General features: G+C 33.4%; 1 protein-coding gene across 3 annotated transcripts in view; it reads right to left on the bottom strand.

Annotated features, from left to right (window-relative positions):
* Slc30a7 (solute carrier family 30 member 7) overlaps positions 1–18,403 on the bottom strand; it is an 80,390-nt gene extending 61,987 nt beyond the window's left edge. Inside the window, exons 1-4 of one of the 3 annotated variants that reach the window (XR_007351806.1) lie at positions 18,109–18,403; positions 17,786–17,887; positions 4,143–4,256; positions 416–503 (exon numbers count right to left, since the gene is read on the bottom strand). Coding sequence is in view for 1 of the 3 variants with exons in the window: in XM_015502614.2 (XP_015358100.1) it covers positions 416–503; positions 4,143–4,256; positions 17,786–17,887; positions 18,109–18,188 (384 nt within the window). In the remaining 2 variants the exon portion in view is untranslated. The remainder of the gene's footprint in view (positions 1–415; positions 504–4,142; positions 4,257–17,785; positions 17,888–18,108) is intronic. The other 2 variants (XR_007351807.1, XM_015502614.2) reach the window with 2 other exon arrangements.
* Positions 18,404–18,419: the final 16 nt, after the last annotated feature.

Below are 18,419 nucleotides of genomic sequence, written 5' to 3'. Positions count from 1 at the left end.
TTGGCCCCAAATATGTTCCTCTTTGGTATTATAAAATAATACCCTCCATATGTTTGCTAATTATTACACTTTATTTAAAAAATAATAAATATTAAAGATTCACTAGTAAAACTCAGAGGTTCTATTTTCTTTAAAAACACTTCCCAGCTGACTTCACTACCCAGGTTGCACCTTTACTTTTCACAGTGTCACTATTTTATTCATAGCTTGTAAGCACAATTGTTTCATTGTTATTCATTTCAAGAAGTTTCACATATATTTAATATTTTTCAACTATTTTGCAAGCTCCTCCAGCTTACAAATATTTTATCTAATTCAAGACTGTGATCAATAAGTTAAAAACAGCTCTATTATATGCTATAAACATTTTTATACAGAAATATAATTTACTGATTCTAGTCATTATATAGTATACCTCAACTCCTTCTGAGAAAATAAAAAAAGCAGTGAAGATCAAAAATAGGCCATTGACAAAGCCAGCGAGAACTTCCGCTCTAACATACCTAAAAAGAAGCAAATAACTACTTTATTAAGTTATTTTTTAAAAAATTAAATCACAAATTACATTTCAGAGATTCCAAACCATATTACATGGTTTTAATGCCAGCAAAGTCCTAGTATTTATAGTATATTACATTTTACATAAATTGTAGAAATGAGAAAATTCATAATAATGAATTATGTTTAACAGCAGAATGCCACAAAACTCACAGATTTGTACAAGCCATTCCAAAGACCTTCTTTAGAGTAAGTAGGTTTAGAAAGACCTTTCACAGAAATGTAAATCTCAAGTTGCCAGTGGCAAAAGAACAGGATCAGACAAGTGGTCAAAGAAGGAAGAATCCAAAGAAAAATAGTAATAGAAAAGAAAGTTTTAGTACTCATTTATTCCTTTCTGAAGAACTCCTTATACCTTCTTCTCTGTATCTTTCAGCTTTCAAATCTTTGGAAAGAGGAGCTTTGATCTCAAGTAAAATAAAATTATCCTTGAATTATCCCAGAGACAACTTGAGGTTTCTATTTCTATTACTCTTTTTCTAAGATTAATAAATTTAGCATAAACTTGCAATTACCTATTTTTAGAATCAATTCTAGCTTCATATAATTCTAATTAAACTGTTTTAAAAATACCTGTCTTTTTCTCCATGGACTTCTGAAGCTTTCTGCTTCCTACCTGTGTGAAGCATTGGGGAAAGATTTTATTTTTCCAGTTTTCTGCCTTCGTTAAAGTCACAGAAACCACTTTAACTTAGCATATTTAATGTTCAAACTTTATTAAAAGTATGCTGATTCTAGCTAATTATTTTGGTTCTTTAACAGAATAACAGGAGCATTAAAACTACTGCTTTTCCTAGCTTTTTAATGTCAATTTCTAAATAATACAATTTTTACTGTAAAAGTATTTTTAAAGAAGAAGAAACTCTTAAAATACATGCTATTCCGTTAGGGTGGAATTTGTCCTATCAACCATATTGCAACATAGCATGTATCTCTATACTCAGATATAATGCATATTTCTATCTCCTAACACATACAATTAAATTAATATACTATTTGATAAAGTATATTTTTCCCCCCTGGAGAAATGCTCATTAAATTCAAATGATTTGAAGTCAGCTTTCCATTATCTACACTTAGGTAGAAGTAATGGAAGGTTGTAGGATGACTGTCCAAAAAATATAAAGCATTTTTTTTAATCTACCCTTCTAGTTCCATAGCTAATGCTTAACTGAATGCCTTTTGTCCTTGAGTGCCACTAGATTTCAAGATCCAAGGCAAAAATGTTGTTCAGGCATTGTTCAGAATTGTTCCTAATTCCCAACTTAAAAGTTTTGCTATAAAAATGCTGATAAATTGTTGGACTCAAGTTACATAATTAGTTTTACTATATTTGCTATACGTATAGGTTTAAACTAGGCACACTTGCCTTTACATATGCCTATGTTCACTTGAACTGAGAGCAGTTCTTGGAATTAGAACATATAAGCCATGAAAGTGCTACTGCCTAATTAAGAATGCCTGGTGTTTGAATGCTCTGAGTCGGGCAGGGAGGGAAGGATATAAGTATATGAATGTAAGCATGTATATATGCATCTATTTACCCACTGTATATTACTTTCATGCTTTCTTTACTATTTTAAAAAGAAGAGTGTGACAAGACACAAGAATGACTTTCCATAAAGATACACTGAAAAGTTTTGGCTTGCTCTTAGATTCACCCACTATTTTTTCTACTACAGTCAATCTGCTATTATGACCACCTTGAACTGGGGAATATAAGGAGATTTACCCTTAGGCTTTGCCATCTTGGGTTTAGCCTATTCAGTGTCATTTTTATGTACAGACACCAGTAGTTTACTACTACAGCAATTATTCATAGATTCTATAGCAATTATTCAGTTTCAAATATCACATCAGCTTTTATTCCTTAATCTACAAAAAGAACAAACAAAGAAATAAACAAATGAAAAAATACAATGGAGAAAACAAAATGAGGAATTAAAATGAGGGAAGACTATTATTCTCTTTTTGAATGAGCTAAAGTTAAAATCATTATGGTACTATAGGGATTCAAATCTCTTCCTAAAATTTATTCTATAGCATGAAACAATGTATTCTAAATGGGAAACAAAAGATAACCTAAGCATTAAGAACTGAAGAGAATTTTTTAATAGTAACCTATTGTTTATCCAGAAAGATTGCTAAATAAGATATTCTTGTTAGATTCCTGATATACAATACATATTAATTATTAATTTTCCAACAAGAATTATGACTTTAGATTTAATCTTCCTTTAATGATTAAAGTATACTTATGAATCTCTTAGTAGCTATAGTTCAAGATTATTTGATTACTGACAACACAGTGCCACAGAAATGTTCTTGTCTGAACTTTCAAGCCTGAATTTATGGTATATAGAATCTCTTGCTCTATAATATAAAATAGTATAATTAGTATTTCTGCCTCACTTTTAATTTTACAAATAACCATATTCCTCTTGTTATAATTAAAATCATCAAATTCTACCACAGAATTTTCTCTCTCTCTTTAAGCACTTGTCACAATATAGGCTATTTACAGTATTTTTACAAAACTCGTTTCCTATTGAACCATAAGTTTCTTCAGGGCAGGAGCCATGTTTTATTCATTTTTACTTCAGTGGAACTAGCAAAGTATTCAACTTATAATCGACCCTCAATAAATATCTGAAAAAAACAGAAGCATGTGAAACAATGAATGTGTTGCTTGCTATGAACTAAAACAAGCTGAGGGAAAACGGAAACAGTGAAGGAACAAGAGTAGAAGAACAAGTGTTTAAGAGAATGCATATAAGAGGTTGGAGAGAGATATATGAGAGAAACTGCATGGGAAAGAGAGACCTCAGGGAGGAAGTGATGAAAGAAAGAAAGACTGGGAATATAAGAGAAAAAATAAACTGAGCAGAAGTGTTAAGAAGGGAAGAAGACAGAAACAGCCTGAGAGTTACAATGGTAAAAAGGAGAGGAAATGACAGGAGAAAAGGAAAAAGAGAGAAAATGTATGAAAGAGGAAAGGAAAAGAGAAAGATCACATGCATGCGTGCAGGCCCAAGAAGAGACAGGGCTGTAGGGAGGGAGGAAGTGGGGTTGGGGAGGAGGGAGGAAAGGGACAGGGCAGAAGGGAGGAGAAAGGAAGGTGGGGAGAGGAAGAGGGGATAAGGAGAGGGCGGAAGGGGGAGAGAGAGAATGAAAGGAAGGTAGACAAAGGCAAAGGCAGAAGAGAAAAAATTTCAGTGTATAAAAATGGTCATGCTTCTTTTCTTCTTTTTCCTATTCAAGGAAATCCTTCTATCTAGAACAATCTCACCTCAAAGTTTTTGGTAAAACCAAGTGCCTACTGACCAGCAAAAGAATTTAGCTGCAAATAAAATTATATATTGTAGGTTCCAATTACATATTATTTGAAAACAGGCAAGTTAAGAAAATGAGTACCTTTCGGGAAGTGAATGGGAAGGAACTAAAAGAGGTGTGGGAGGGAAATGTCAAGGGTTCAAGTTACAAAACCATGTTCAATTTGTAAAAACTCATCAACCTTAAGATTTGTGTGTTTTGCGTATGTGTTTACCTTATACTTCAAGAAAAAGATTTCTTAAGAATCTTACCCATAGGAGAAAGCATCATTATCTCTCCATTTTGAAATAACAGAAGCTGCCAATCCAGCCAAAATGGCAGTGCTATCGAAAAACATGTGAAAAGAATCGGAGATCAAACCTAAGCTGGAAAACAAACATATTGGCATATTACAATAAAAATCAAATAGTAGGCATCCTTCTCTAAAAGTCTAAGGTTCAGCATCTGTTCATCAAGAATTACCTTCTAAAGAGACAACATTTAAATATGATATATAGAAAGACATCACAGATGACTTTTAAATACATAAAATAGAAACCTTCCTACTCTTTGCCCTCCAGATGCTGCTGGGAAGAGTTGAAACAAAAGCCATCTGCCCACCTGTCACTAGCAGAGGTCAGGTGTCACTAAGACGGCAGGGAGGGAAAAGAGTCATTTGCTACTGGAAGAGAAGCTGAAATCTGCTTGGGTTCAGAATGTTACACTAATGCTAAGCAAAAATCTGCTATTATTAGGAGTCTTGCACTGCTCTCCTGATATGCCAGGCTAAGGGGTGGGAGGGAAGAACAGATTGGGGAAAAGGGGAGATGCAAGAATATTAAGAAACCCATCCTGAGACGCTTGCTCTCTCTCACCATGTAATGCCCTCTGCCATGTTATGATGCAGCAAGAAGATCCTTTCACCAGATGCTGGCACCTTGATATTGGACTTCTCAACCTTCAGAACCATGATCTAAATAAACCTCTATTTTGGGCTGGGGCTGCAGCTCAATGCTAAAGCACCTGCCTTGCATGTGTGAGGCACTGGGTTCGATCCTCAGCACCACATAAAAATAAAGATAGTGTATGTTTACCTACAACTAAAAACAAGATATTTAAAAATAAATAAATAAATAAACCTCTATTCTTTGTTTTAAAAAAAACAAAACTATCCACCCTGACGCTCAGGTACACAAGGACTGCCACAGTCTAAGACTACAAAGGGAGAACCTAGTATCATACCCTCCAGCCTTGAATAAAGTACAAGGGAACAGCAATCTACCACTGACAGCACCAAGATTCCCTCATGGTGCAGGAGTGCAAAACTACTGAAGGTAAAGAGTGGAGCAAGAATCCTGAAAAAACCCTCTAGTACTCAAAATCCCTCACAAAGCGCAAGATAATAAAAACCACTGGAAAAGTTTAAAGTCTGTGGCTTGTTGAAACTAACGTCAACAACAAAGCCCCAAACCCAATTTAAATCCAGTTCAGCCATTGACCAGTCGGGTTTCAAAACCACTATCCACATTAATGGTGAAGACAGGAAATTAGGTGTCCATTTCTGGGCATAGTCAATATTAATCTCAGTCTCAACTATTTCTTTAAACACAATATCCACCACTCAACAAATATTTACAAGACATATTGACAAGATCAAGAGTAGAGGGAGAGCCCATTTTCAAGAACTAAAGTAGTCAACAGAATCAGAACTAAAAGTGGCCCAGATCAGAGAAGGACTTTAAAACAAATATGATTAATGTGTTGAAATATATGGTATAAGGCTGGAGAAAATTTATAAACAAGTGGGAAATTTCCACAGAGATAAAAACTACATATAATAAAAACAAATGAAAATGATTTTTTAAAATTATAATATCAAAGCTGAAGGAAAATATACATAGGATTCTGAATAGAATGGACACAGACCCAGATCAAAAGTATACAAAGTAAAACACAAAGAGGAAGAGGAAAGAGCAGAAACAAAAATCAGAACAGATCAAACATATTCAAGATTATCAAACAAACAAAACATGGATTTGGAATCTCAGAAATAGAAAAGAAAGAATAGGATCCAAAGAATATTAAAGGAAAAGTATCTGAGAATCTTCTAAAAATTCATTAATCTTCTAAAATTCATTAAATTCACTAATGCAAAAGCTTAATGAACTCCAAGCAAGGAAAAAAAAAAAAAAAACCCACACACTTTAGAGCTTCTTAACACTAAAGAGAAAGAAAAAAGTCTTAGAAAATCAGAAAGTGGGGGTCAGGGAAAATAACTAGGTAAAAAGAAATGAAAGATAAGAGTTATACCATATTTTTAATCAGAAACTATTTAAGCTATAACACAATACAGCAACATCTTTAAAGAAGTGAAGGAGAAAAAAACTACCAGCAATCTAGAATTCTATACAAAATACTTTTTCTATACAGAACCGAGTTAAACACAATAATAAAGTTACATGGGTATGGATAATTCCACATGAAATATATTAAAAAAGATTACTGAAATTATAAGTATATGAATAAATATAAAAGATAATCTTCTTACCTTTAATATCTTTTAAAGATAATTGAGAATAGAAAAAATAGGAAAAAAAATCAATAAAGCTGAAAGTTCTTTGCACACACACACAAAAAAAAAATCAACAAAATTGGCAACCTTTAGACTAGTCAAGAAAATACTCAAATTACTAAAAATCAGTGCTAAAGGAGGACCACTACTACTGATTTAAAGAAATAAAGAGGACTATAAGGAAATATTATGAACAATATCCAATAAATTAGATAAAATAAATAATACCTAAAAACAATCAATCTAACAAAACTGATGAAAAATAATAATCTGAACAGATCTATGACAAGAAAAAAAGATTAAATTAATAATCTTCAAACTTCCAACCAAAAAAAAAAGTATAGTTCTTAGAAGAACACTTAGAAGAACAATTAAACTACTCTTTTAAAAATTCTTCCAGAAAACAGATAAGGGACTACAACACAAAAATAAGAACAATAGTTCTCCACTACCAAAATAAAACAAAATAATATCACAAGGAATTACATACATATATGGACATAAAGAAATCCTCAACAAAACACCAGCAAGTCAAATTCAGCAATATATAAAAAATAATATATACATGACCAAGTAGGATTTAACCCAATAATGCAAATGAAAATTGGTAATTCACCACATAGGGAGAATAAAGGATAAAACCTACACAATCATTTCAATATACAATGAAAAACATTTGACATACTCCAACACCCCTTCATGATTAAAAAAACAAAAACAAAAAAACACAACTTGGAATAGAAGGAACTTCTTCAACTTGATAAGTAGTATCTTTAAAAACCCACTGTTGGGGTGGGGTTGTGGCTCAGTGGTAGAGTGCTCGCCTAGCATGTACGAGGCACTGAGTTTGATCCTAAGCACCACATAAATGTAAAATAAAGATATTGTGTTCACCTAAAACTTAAGAATAAATATTTTTTTAAAAAAACACTGTTAACACCATTAATGGTGAAATACTATTTTCCCAAAAGATCAAGAGCTAGACCATAATGTTCCTTTCCTTTTCTTTACTGAAGAGTCTAACCAGGGCAATTAAGCAGGAATACTGATTGGAAGGGAAGAAGTAAAATTACCTCAATTTCAGACAAAATCTTGTCCTTATAAAATCTTAAGGAATATATTAAACTATTAAAACTAATTAATGAATTCAGTAGGATTACAGGATACATAATTAACATACCAAAATGAACTATATTCTTATACAGTAGCAAAGAATAAAAATAAAATTTGGAAAAAAATTCCATTTACAACATCATCAAAAAAAATTAAAATTCTCAGAAATAAATAAATAGACTTATACTTGAAAACTACAAAATATTATTGAAGAAATTAAAAATGACCTAAGTAAATGAAAGGCCTTCCATGTTTATGGGTCAGAAGTAGGTTTTCTTTTTTTTGATTGCTTGGGATTGAACCCAGAGCCTCATCTCAGGCTAAGCATGTTCTCTACCACTGAGTTATATCCCAAATCCAGAAGACATTTTTTAAGATGGCAATATTTCCCTAAATGATCTATAGATTCAATTTATCCTTATCAAAATCCCAACTAATTTCAATGGAGAAAATGACAAACTGATCTTAAAATTCATGTTGAAAACAATGGAACCATAAGAGCCAAAACAATACTGAAAAAGAAGGGCAAAGTTGGAGAACTCACACTTCCCAATTTCAAAATTCATATATAGCTACATGAATTTTAAAAAATGTGGTGCTGGCGTACAAGTAAACATGTAGATCAATGGAGTAAAATTTAGTGTTCAGAAATAAACCTTCACGTATATGATAACTGATTTTTGACAAGGATGCCTAAATAATTCAATGGTAGAAAGAATCACCACCAAAATTAAAGAGTTTTTAATAAATCCTGTTTTAAGAAAATAGTGCTGATGCAACTGAATATCAACATGCAAAAAATGATTCTGGAACCTTATAAAAGACACAAAAATTAACTGCTAAACAAGTGTTCAACCACTGAGCATATATCCCTGAACAGATATTTCTTAAAGACAACATATAAGTGGCCAATAAGCACATGAAAAGATACTTAACATTATTAATTATAGGGAAATGCAAACCAGAACCATAAAGAAAAATAATTTCATACCCACTAGAATGACTATAATTAAAAAGGCAGATTAATAACAAGCTTGGCAAAGATGTAAAGAAATTGAAATCTTCCATACACTGTGGGTATGTTACTTGACAATAAAAGTAAATGAAATACTAAAATATGTACAACATGGATGAATCTTGAACACATAATGTGAAGTGAAAGAAACTGGTCTAAAAGAATCATATACTGTATGATTCCATTTATATGAAATTTCTAGAATAGGCAGATCCATAGAGACAGAAAGTAGAGTGGTTGTCTAGAATTGGGAGAGGTCAGGGAATGAAGAATCTGAAGAGAAAATCAGAGGTAGACAGCTAGGGATATAAAATTTCCTTCAGGGAAAATAAAATGTTCTAAAGTTGATTGTTATGAGGGTTTTACAACTGTGCTAAATATACTAAAGCCACTGAATTATATACTTTAAACAGGTAAGTTGTATGGCATATAGATTATATCTCTATTAAGTTTCATTTGTTTGTTTATTTATTTTAAAGATAATTGACTGCCTAAAGCAGAGATTCCCAAGTTACGGCCTATAGGCAAAATTCAGGCCTCTATCAGTTTTTATGAGTCTTACTAGAATACAGCTATGGTCATTAGTTCATGTATTATCTAAATCTAATTCTGTGCTACAACAGCAGAGTGGAGTAGTTGCAACAGAGATTGTATTGCCCTTAAATTATTTACTATCTGCTATTTACATAAAAAGTTTGCTAATCTCTAATATAAAGCATAAATAGAAACACTGTTGTTATGGGGTTTATAACATGCAAAAGTGAAACGTATGACAATAATAGCATACAAGGAGTTGAAGAAGAAAACTAAAGTGCATTATTGTAAGATTCTTACAAGATAAGTGAAATAACATATTATTTGGGATAATTTAAAGACCCCACTACAACAACTACTCAAAAAAGGGTTACTAAAGCAGGGTACAGGAAATTCCATACTAACACAAAGCAGATATTCAACTACCACTTAGGAAGGAATAAGAAACCTGTTACTATCTAAGGCCATACACATAATACATGACACATTTTGGCTATCATGGGAGAAGGAATAAAAATGTTGATAAAAGTACAATTAGGGCTGAAGTTGGGGCTTAGTGGTAGAGCACTTGCCTGGCATGTGGTGAGGCCCTGGATATGACACTCAGCACCACATATAAATAAATAAATAATCCATTGACAACTAAAAAAATATTTTAAAAAGTATCCTAATTAGAATAAGTCATACTCCATATATATATAATATGTCAAAATACACTCCACTATCATGTATATCTAAAAAGAACAAACTTTAAAAAAAAAAAAAAAGTATAGCCCAGAGGTCCAGATTTACAGGGTTTGCATAAGTCTAAGGATGGGTCAAGTTAATGAATACTCCTCTGCTCCCACCACAAACCTAGTATAGAATAACAAGCAATAGCAGTGAACAACTTGGGAAGAGGCAAGATCATGAACAGAAAGCTTCTGTGCCTACTTTTAAATTTCTTCAAATAGTATAGTTATTGGAATACTTATAGAACTGGAAATTGATGTCAAAGCACATTATTTGCCCACAAGAAAAATAATGGTAATTTATAAGCTTTCCCAAATCATTACAAAGTATTTTGGAAAATGTCTTAAATTTTATCACAAATCTATGACATATGACCACAGATATGGATGCATCCAAAAGCTTAAGTGTATAAAGTTCTTTAACCATCTCATCTGAAACTCAAAGCAGAATGAAAATGAGTGAATAAATGAACAATCTAAAATCTGAGGATAAGGTAAGGGACAGGCAATTCTCTCAAACTTAATATTTTAAGATTTGTTCTTGGATCACTGTATCATCAAAAAACTATATTTGGACCATAGTAGCTATTACACTGAAAGTAATGATTATATTTTGAAGTATAAAAGACCCATTTTCTCTCTACTGCTATGAAACCAATGATAAGGACATTGTCTACGATTCTGTTTTCCATACTCTGATAAAAAACTAATATGGAAAAACACTGTTACAATAATTTTTATATTCTGATAAAACAGTATAGTTATATTGATATTATGGAATTTTATAACTAAATTTTAAAAATTACTTCAATAACTGCATTAGTCTACACAGTTAATAGGTTTACTTTTTCCTTCCTATGTATGTTTTTATTTCTTAAAGTATAAGTTTTATTCTATATACAATTTCGGGGAGAGGGGATACCAAGTATTAAACCCCTGTGGGCACTCTGCTACTGAGCTACACCCCCAGCCCTTTTTTATTATGAGACAGGGTCTTGCTAAGTTACTTAGGGCTTTGCTAAATTGCTGAGGCTGGCCTCACCAGTCACTAGGGATTACAGGCACCCAGCCTCTATATATGATTTTTATTTTAAACAGTCATCAGTCAGTCTCAGAAGGCAAGATAATTTTTCTAAATAAATATTTAAAAATTTACTGACTTTTTGTTCTACACATAGATTTATATCAATAAATCAGTAAATATAACACTATGTCATGGACTGAATTGTATCTCCCTCATTCATAAAATTCAAGTTAAATCCCTAATTCTCAGTACCTCAGAAAGTGACAATATTTAAAAATAGGTTCACTGCAGATATAATTAATTAAGATTAGGTCATAAAACGGGTTCTAATCCAACATGAAAAAGAGAATTTGAGAGGAAGAGACACACACAGGAGACCACCATGAGAAGATACGACAGATAATAGGTGATGCTTCTACAGGCCAAGGAATATCAAAGATTATCAGAAAACCAACTTAATTAAGTTAGAATAGGGTTGTAGAACAGATTCTTCCTCAGATTCTCAGAAGGAAACAACACTGCTGACACCTGTATCTCTGATTCCTTGCCTCCAAAACTATGAGACGATCAATTTCTGTTGTTTAAGACACCTAATTTAATACCACCTAATTTGTGGTCTTTTGTTACAGTAGCCCTAGCAAACAATTTTTTTCAAAAAACTTATTTTGTATACATTAAGTGGATACAAAATATTGCCTTAAAGGGAAAACATAAAAGGTAAATCCCTTTTGAATATTACAAAAATCAAGTTCCCTTTTTAAGAGTGTAGGTATAGCATAGCAATTTTAATACTCACCAAATACAATTTTATCTAAATTTTAACTAAACCTTTTTTAAAATATTTTATTTTTTAGTTGTAGATGGACACAATATCTTATTTTTATGTGGTGCTGAGGATCGAACCCAGGGCCTCGCACAGGCTAGGCAAGCACTCTACCGCTAAGCCACAACCCCAGCCCTAAATTTTAACTAAGCTTAATTTTCATTAAAATATAATTTTATGCTCAGTATTAATAAAATGTGATCCTACCTGAAAAACTACTTCCTCTTTTGAGATGAAAGAACATCATGTTCTCTTAAAGCAGTGTGTGATTTGAAAATTACTTAGCTAAAAATATACAGACAGATCCATATGAAAAACACCTATTTCCGGTTCTCAGTTCACCTCTTGTATAAAAAAGTCTGCTCTAAGGAATGCCAATTTTATTGATAATTTTCAGTATCAGCAAATGTTCCTGATGATGAATTAGCATTTTAACTGCATGGTATGTTTCTTTCCTTCTTTTTTTTTTGTACCAGAGATTGAACTCAGGGACACTTAACCACTGAGCCACATCACCATTGTATAAGGCCTCACTAAGTTGCTGAAGCTGGCCTCCAACTTGCGATCCTGCTGAGCCACTGGGATTACAGGCATGAGACATTGCACTCAGTAGCATGTTTCTTTTAAAGGTAAAGATGGCATAGAGACTATCTAAGATTATATGATTTCTACACCAAATGAAACTTTAGTAAGTCACAATAAAGAAAAGTCAGCTACCAAAATCAGTATATTTAACTTTTTAAATGACTATTTTCTAAAGACACTTGAGAAAACTATCTTAGGGTATTAAGGAGAAACCTAAAACACTGAAGCAAATGTAGAATAAATATGAACCAAACATGGCAAAAGAAACTTTAAAAAGGACTTGATTTAAGGTCTGCTGGAGGCAAAAACAAAGGAAAAAAAGCTATAAATTATAAGAGATTTAAGATCTTGACATATCCACCAAACTAACACTATGTGTAGATCTTGTTTGGATTTCTAATCTTCAAAACCAAATGTAAAAAGAATTTATAAAACAATGAGAGACATGTGAACACTTACTAACTGGGCATGTGATATTAATGAATCATTGATTTTTATAGATGATAATGACTTTTGGGTAATGTTAAAGAGAGGTGGGGCTCCTATCTTTTAGAGAACCAACCTAAAGTAATTATGGAAAAAGCTCCATCTTACATCTGGTTAAACCAATCCAATGGTGGGATAAGGATAACAGATGGTATAAAATAGATTATGGCTTGATACAATATTAAAGCTGGGTGATGGGTACATGAGATCCATTAAACTCTCCCCTTTTGTAAATATTTAAAATTTTCCAAGACAAAAGGTTTTAAAAGGTTGATTGGTTACTAAGCTAAGAGTATATTCATACTGATTGCTAAACATCAATTGAAAATTGAAGATAAGGGATCACCACAATTTACAAACCCCCTACCAACTGGTTTCCATAGGTAGAAAAAGGGGAAAAAGCATTAACTATCAATTTATTACCAAGTACAAAAATCCTTAGAATTCTGACATTAATAAAATTAATAAACTAATGAGATGAAATAACTCACAACTTCACTTCATTACATAACTCTTAAGAATTCTCAACAAAATGTAATACTTACCTAAGATTTTAAAGTGAAAAATAAAACTACAAGAAAGCAAAGGCATCACCATAGCAGTTAAGTAATGTTGCCTTTGGATAAAGAAAGTTGATAAAAGACTAAGATAAATAAAAATTGTAATAAAAAAATACATGACTAATGGTGTTATTTTTCTCTAAGGAATTACTTTATTTCTCTGACATATTATATGGAAGTCGGACTGAATAAAATTCCAGTACTGCCCTAAACATTTCTCGAACAAATATTTACTTTGTTAATACAAAGACATTAAACTTTAGAGTCACTAGAGTTTCTTTGGTGTCTAAGGCAAAAAGGGTGTCCAATAGCTTTGGTATTTAAATAATGTAACTAAAATTAAATTTTTAATAGGTGATAAGGTAAAAATAAAACATAAGAGCATAAAAATAAACAATATTGATATTCTAGAAAAAAACTATATGTAATTAGTAGAAAAAAATTTTGGACAAGATATGCTCTAGACCCTGATGCTACTTTGGAAAGGACAATACTCTAGGTCTGAGAAAGAATCCTTGACTTTCAGCAAACTATTAACCATAATAGACCACATTTTCAAGCAGGCATGACATGTGATAAAGTTTTAGTGAAAGTGTTTTGTTTCCAAACTCCTGAAGAGACAATGTACAATTATGTACAACCTCAAGAATGGGAAATTACACTCCATCTATGTATAATATGTCAAAATACACTCTACTGTCATATATATCTAAAAAAACAAATTAAAAATTAAATTAATATAAAAAAAGATGTTCACGGGACTGGAATAAGAGTAAACAGAGAAAGAACAATTGAAATGACATTGTCAACAGGCAGAAGTTAGGGACAGTATGGGCAAATTCCTGAATGAGTTGAGGTAATTCACTTCTCTCTTCTCAGCAAGGAAAGGCCAATGTCAGTTTTCAAGCAAGAAACTATTTAAGGTACTTTTAGGACTATAATCAGTTCAGTATTGGTAAATGTTCAAAAACCGGCTCACAGAAAAAGAAATACATTGCACTATTATTATATTCAATTTCCACCATACAAACACAAGAGATGTAAGAGTAAAGCTCAAGATAATATTAAAATGTAATAAAATAAGCAGCTCAGGAGCCTGAGGCAGAAGGAATGTGAGTTCAAAGCCAGCCTCAGCAATGGCAAGGCACTAAGCAACTCAGTGAGACCCTGTCTCTAAATAAATATAAAATAGGGCTGGGAATATAGCTCAGTGATTGAGGCCCGAATTCAATCCCCAGTACCAAAAAAAAAAAAAGAAAAAAAAAAAAAAGAAATGTAATAAAATAATTAGAAGGTGAAAAAAAGAGAGAGAGAAACAATGTGCATGCCTTTTGCCTATTTTTCTTTGCACTCTAAACATTCTGCTGTAGAATGGCCAGAATTCTACCAGCCATCTTGAAAATAAAACATTATTTGTTTAAACAACAATTATTTCAGGTTTTTCTGTAATTTGAAAACAAACAATCCTAATAATACAAAACCACATTCCTAATATTACCTTAAGATTTAAAGAGTTACTCAACAATAAATAAAGAAAAAGAAAATGCTAGAAGGAAAAGCAACATACAAAGTAAGAAAAAACACATTAAGTATTTCTACATTTTCCTCCTAACTTCTAAGAATGAGAGAAAGGAGTTCAATGTCTTAGGGTCTTTTTTCTCTAATACAGGTAGTTAGCATGTTTAGTCTAGATTTAAGCACCTACCATGTGCCATGTACTAAGGTACCTGAATACCGAAAAAGATTCCTATTTCAATAAAGCTGAAAGGTGAAAGGAAGCAGATATTTGATTCAATGGGGGAAAAATACACAAAATGCTTAGCTATTCTTCCACTGAAATACCTTATCACTATCAAAAATATAAAGGAACTATAATTAAATTCTTCTTTTAGAATTAAGGTTCTGAATGAAAACCAGAATAATTTATTATTTGTTGCAACTATATCAACTGTTTCTGTGAAATTAATTTGTGAAGAGTATTTTTTTGCATTTTATGTAAATTTTTTTGTGAAAAGAATATTTTATCCATGTTTTAATCTCCTATGGGAAAAAATTTCTTGATATGTTCCCAACAACTTCAAACCTATTTTTATAGAATGAGGCTGAACACTGACATGACCCTGACAAAGCGGGTTTTGGTGAGAAATTTACTGAAGGAACTTAAAAGCTTAAGTGAACTGAGAGGCACAAAGATAATCCAGTCATAAAGAAATTATTGATCAGTCAACCAAAGGAACTAAAAATTTTAGTATCTAAATAAAACATAGGAAACCAGATTATGAAAGGGCCAGAGTAATTTCTAAATCTGCCCAATATCAGTAAGAACACATCTCTACTTCATAACCACTTAAAAGCGTTTGTGAAGATGATAGGAAAGTTAACATACATGAGCACAAGATGAATACCTGCAAAACGATAGAGGTATGACAGATGCCAGAGCCACACTTCAAATCAGAAGGAAATAATGAAAAAATAAGCTGAGAGAGTACCAAAGAAGAAGTCGCCTAAGGGCAGAAAAGCAAATAACTTAAGAACAGAAGAACAAGTCACCCACTCCTGGTGTTTATGCACTGAAGTCTACTACCAAATGATTTGGAAAATAATGGCTTTAGTACTTTACAATTGATCTCTACAGATCACGAGTTATCACATACCTAATTTTACATGAAAGAAGTGGCTTAGGCACCTCAAATATCACAAAGTGATTTTTAACACAGTGATACCTTCAATGTATTATATATGTTAAAAGCAATATAGTCTTGTTTTAATAATCACACTTTAATCATGGTATAATATTTATTATATTTTTTATATATTCCTCATCTTAAATTATGTCATAAGTTTGGCATGTGTGCTGATTGTGTCACAACTGTATTATGGTTTATATATGAACATTTTGTTACAGTTTCTTTATATTGCAATACATTATGTATCATTATGGTATAAACCACTTTGTGATATTTGAGATGCCTAAGACACCTCTTTCATGTAAAAATTAGGTATGTAGTAACTCTTGATCTGTAGAGATCAATTAGGAAAGTACCAAAGCCATCATTTTCCAAATCATTTGTCAGTATACATCAGTGCACAGGGAAAACATCTATGATGGGGTATATTTCTCTCATACACACATAATTTTCCAGGGGATTCAAAAATGGTTATTATTATTATTTTTGTACTGAGGATTTAACCAATGGGCACTGAGCTATATCCCTAGTACTTTTTATTTTTTTATTTTGAGACAGGGTCTGGTTAAGTTGTTGAGAGTTTCAGTAAATTGCTAATGCTGGCCTCAAAATTGCTGATTGCAATTCTTCTGTCTCAGCCTCCATAGTTACTTTGGTTACAGTCATGTGCCACCATGACTGGCTTCAAAATAGTTATTAAATATAACAAGATTGAATTGTCAATATACCTTTGACACCCAACTTGTGATGAAAGCAAAAATCTTTATAATCTGTTGATTACTTAGTATTGTTTATAAAAGTGAATTGATTATTCAATTGAAAAGCATAGTTTTTCATATGAAAATATAGATGTCAAAAACCTGATGACAGAATCCAAGGTCATTATTCAACCTCAATACAAATAAAGATCAAAGACAATTCTCTTTGAAAGTGAACCTTAAAGGATAGAGACTAAGTCTGTTTAATCAGTAGAAAATAAAGCATAAATGGCAAAGGTTCTTAATCTGGGGTCCAAGATCTATTTCAGAAAAGCCAAGAACCACCAGGCTTTATGTAAAATTCTGAGTCTTGGCTTTCATCAGATTCTCAAATGAGTATAAATCTAAAGATGAGTTAGTAGAAGTGTGATGATCTTATTTAGCAGAATAATTTCACAAGATCTTAAGTTATTCAACAGCAAAAACCTAAGTAATAGCAACTTCATTTCCATAGTTACACTGAATTTTCCTCTTTCCAAGGAGGAAATATAGTAGGGGGCGGGAAAAAGCTGACACCAAAAACCATCAACTCTATAGAGGTTTCCAGAAAACTATATGGGATTTTTACCCAGTTAGGACCAAAGGGAAATCATGAGACAGTTTCAGCATTAAAGAGAAAAAGAGAATGGCACACATTTTCCTGGACATCCCAGTACTCCCTCTCAGAATCTTCAGGGTGAAATCCAAATGCCACTCCCCCAGGGAGAGTCAGGTTTCTCCCAATACCAAGTAGGCAAAGCTAAGGTGAGCTGATTCAGAAACGAAATACTCTCTCCATCTGCCAAAACGAGTAGGGGACTTGTTCATCTTGTCTGACCATATGGGACAGGAAGGAGGTTGCATGATAGGACCTGAAAATTAGGACAGGCGGCCCTAACATATTGATATGGGTTGTGAAAAAGCAACAGAGGTGGTGGCAAAGGTAAAACCTGAACCTCCCGGTGAGGAGCTACGTGGCACTAAGCAAATAGTGCCTGGTCTTCCTCCACCTTTTGCTTCCGCCCCAACCATTTTCCCCTTTGGTTACCAGTTGCTCCAGATGCCATAGAGTAGTTCCACAAAAGCGAAAGAGAGGTTCAGGCACAGGAAGAAAAACAGGTTCCGGGACGTCTTGTCCGACAGGATAGACCTGGGCATGATAAATCGGGAAGAGATTAAGAGAGTCAAGGGGGTGCCGGGACCCCGAGTTGCGGTCCGTCTTTCAAGACCTTCCCAGTCCACACACTCTTTTCCCCACAGCGGGAGGCTGAGGGAGTGTCCCTAACACTCCCTCTCTAGACCCTGGACCATCTTTAGGTCTGGGCTTTCCTTCTGCTGGACACCCCCTCCCAGCAAAACAGAACCCCGCACCTAAACCAGCCCGAGATCTTGCCGAACAGATTGAACTTGGGTGGTTTGTATTCATCATCCTTGATGGACAGGGGCAACATCTTCTCTGCCCGGCGGAGGGCCGGGCCTACTCCCCTCGACAAGTGGCTCCGTGGGGTGATGGCAGTGACAGCGGTGACGCCTCAGACCGGAACCCCCAGCACCAGCCTGGGGCCGCGCGTGGCTGCGAGACACAGACAGACACAGACAGACACAGACACACACCCGGGAACTAGCTGACTTCCGGCCCGGGCCGCGCAACGCGTCCTGGGACGGAAAAGGGGGTGGGCGGG

Source organism: Marmota marmota, unplaced genomic scaffold (genome assembly GCF_001458135.2).
Source record: "Marmota marmota marmota unplaced genomic scaffold, marMar, whole genome shotgun sequence".
Taxonomy (NCBI): domain Eukaryota; kingdom Metazoa; phylum Chordata; class Mammalia; order Rodentia; family Sciuridae; genus Marmota; species Marmota marmota.
The sequence above is the reverse complement of the archived record's forward strand: the minus strand, read 5'-3'. Positions and strand labels throughout refer to the sequence as shown.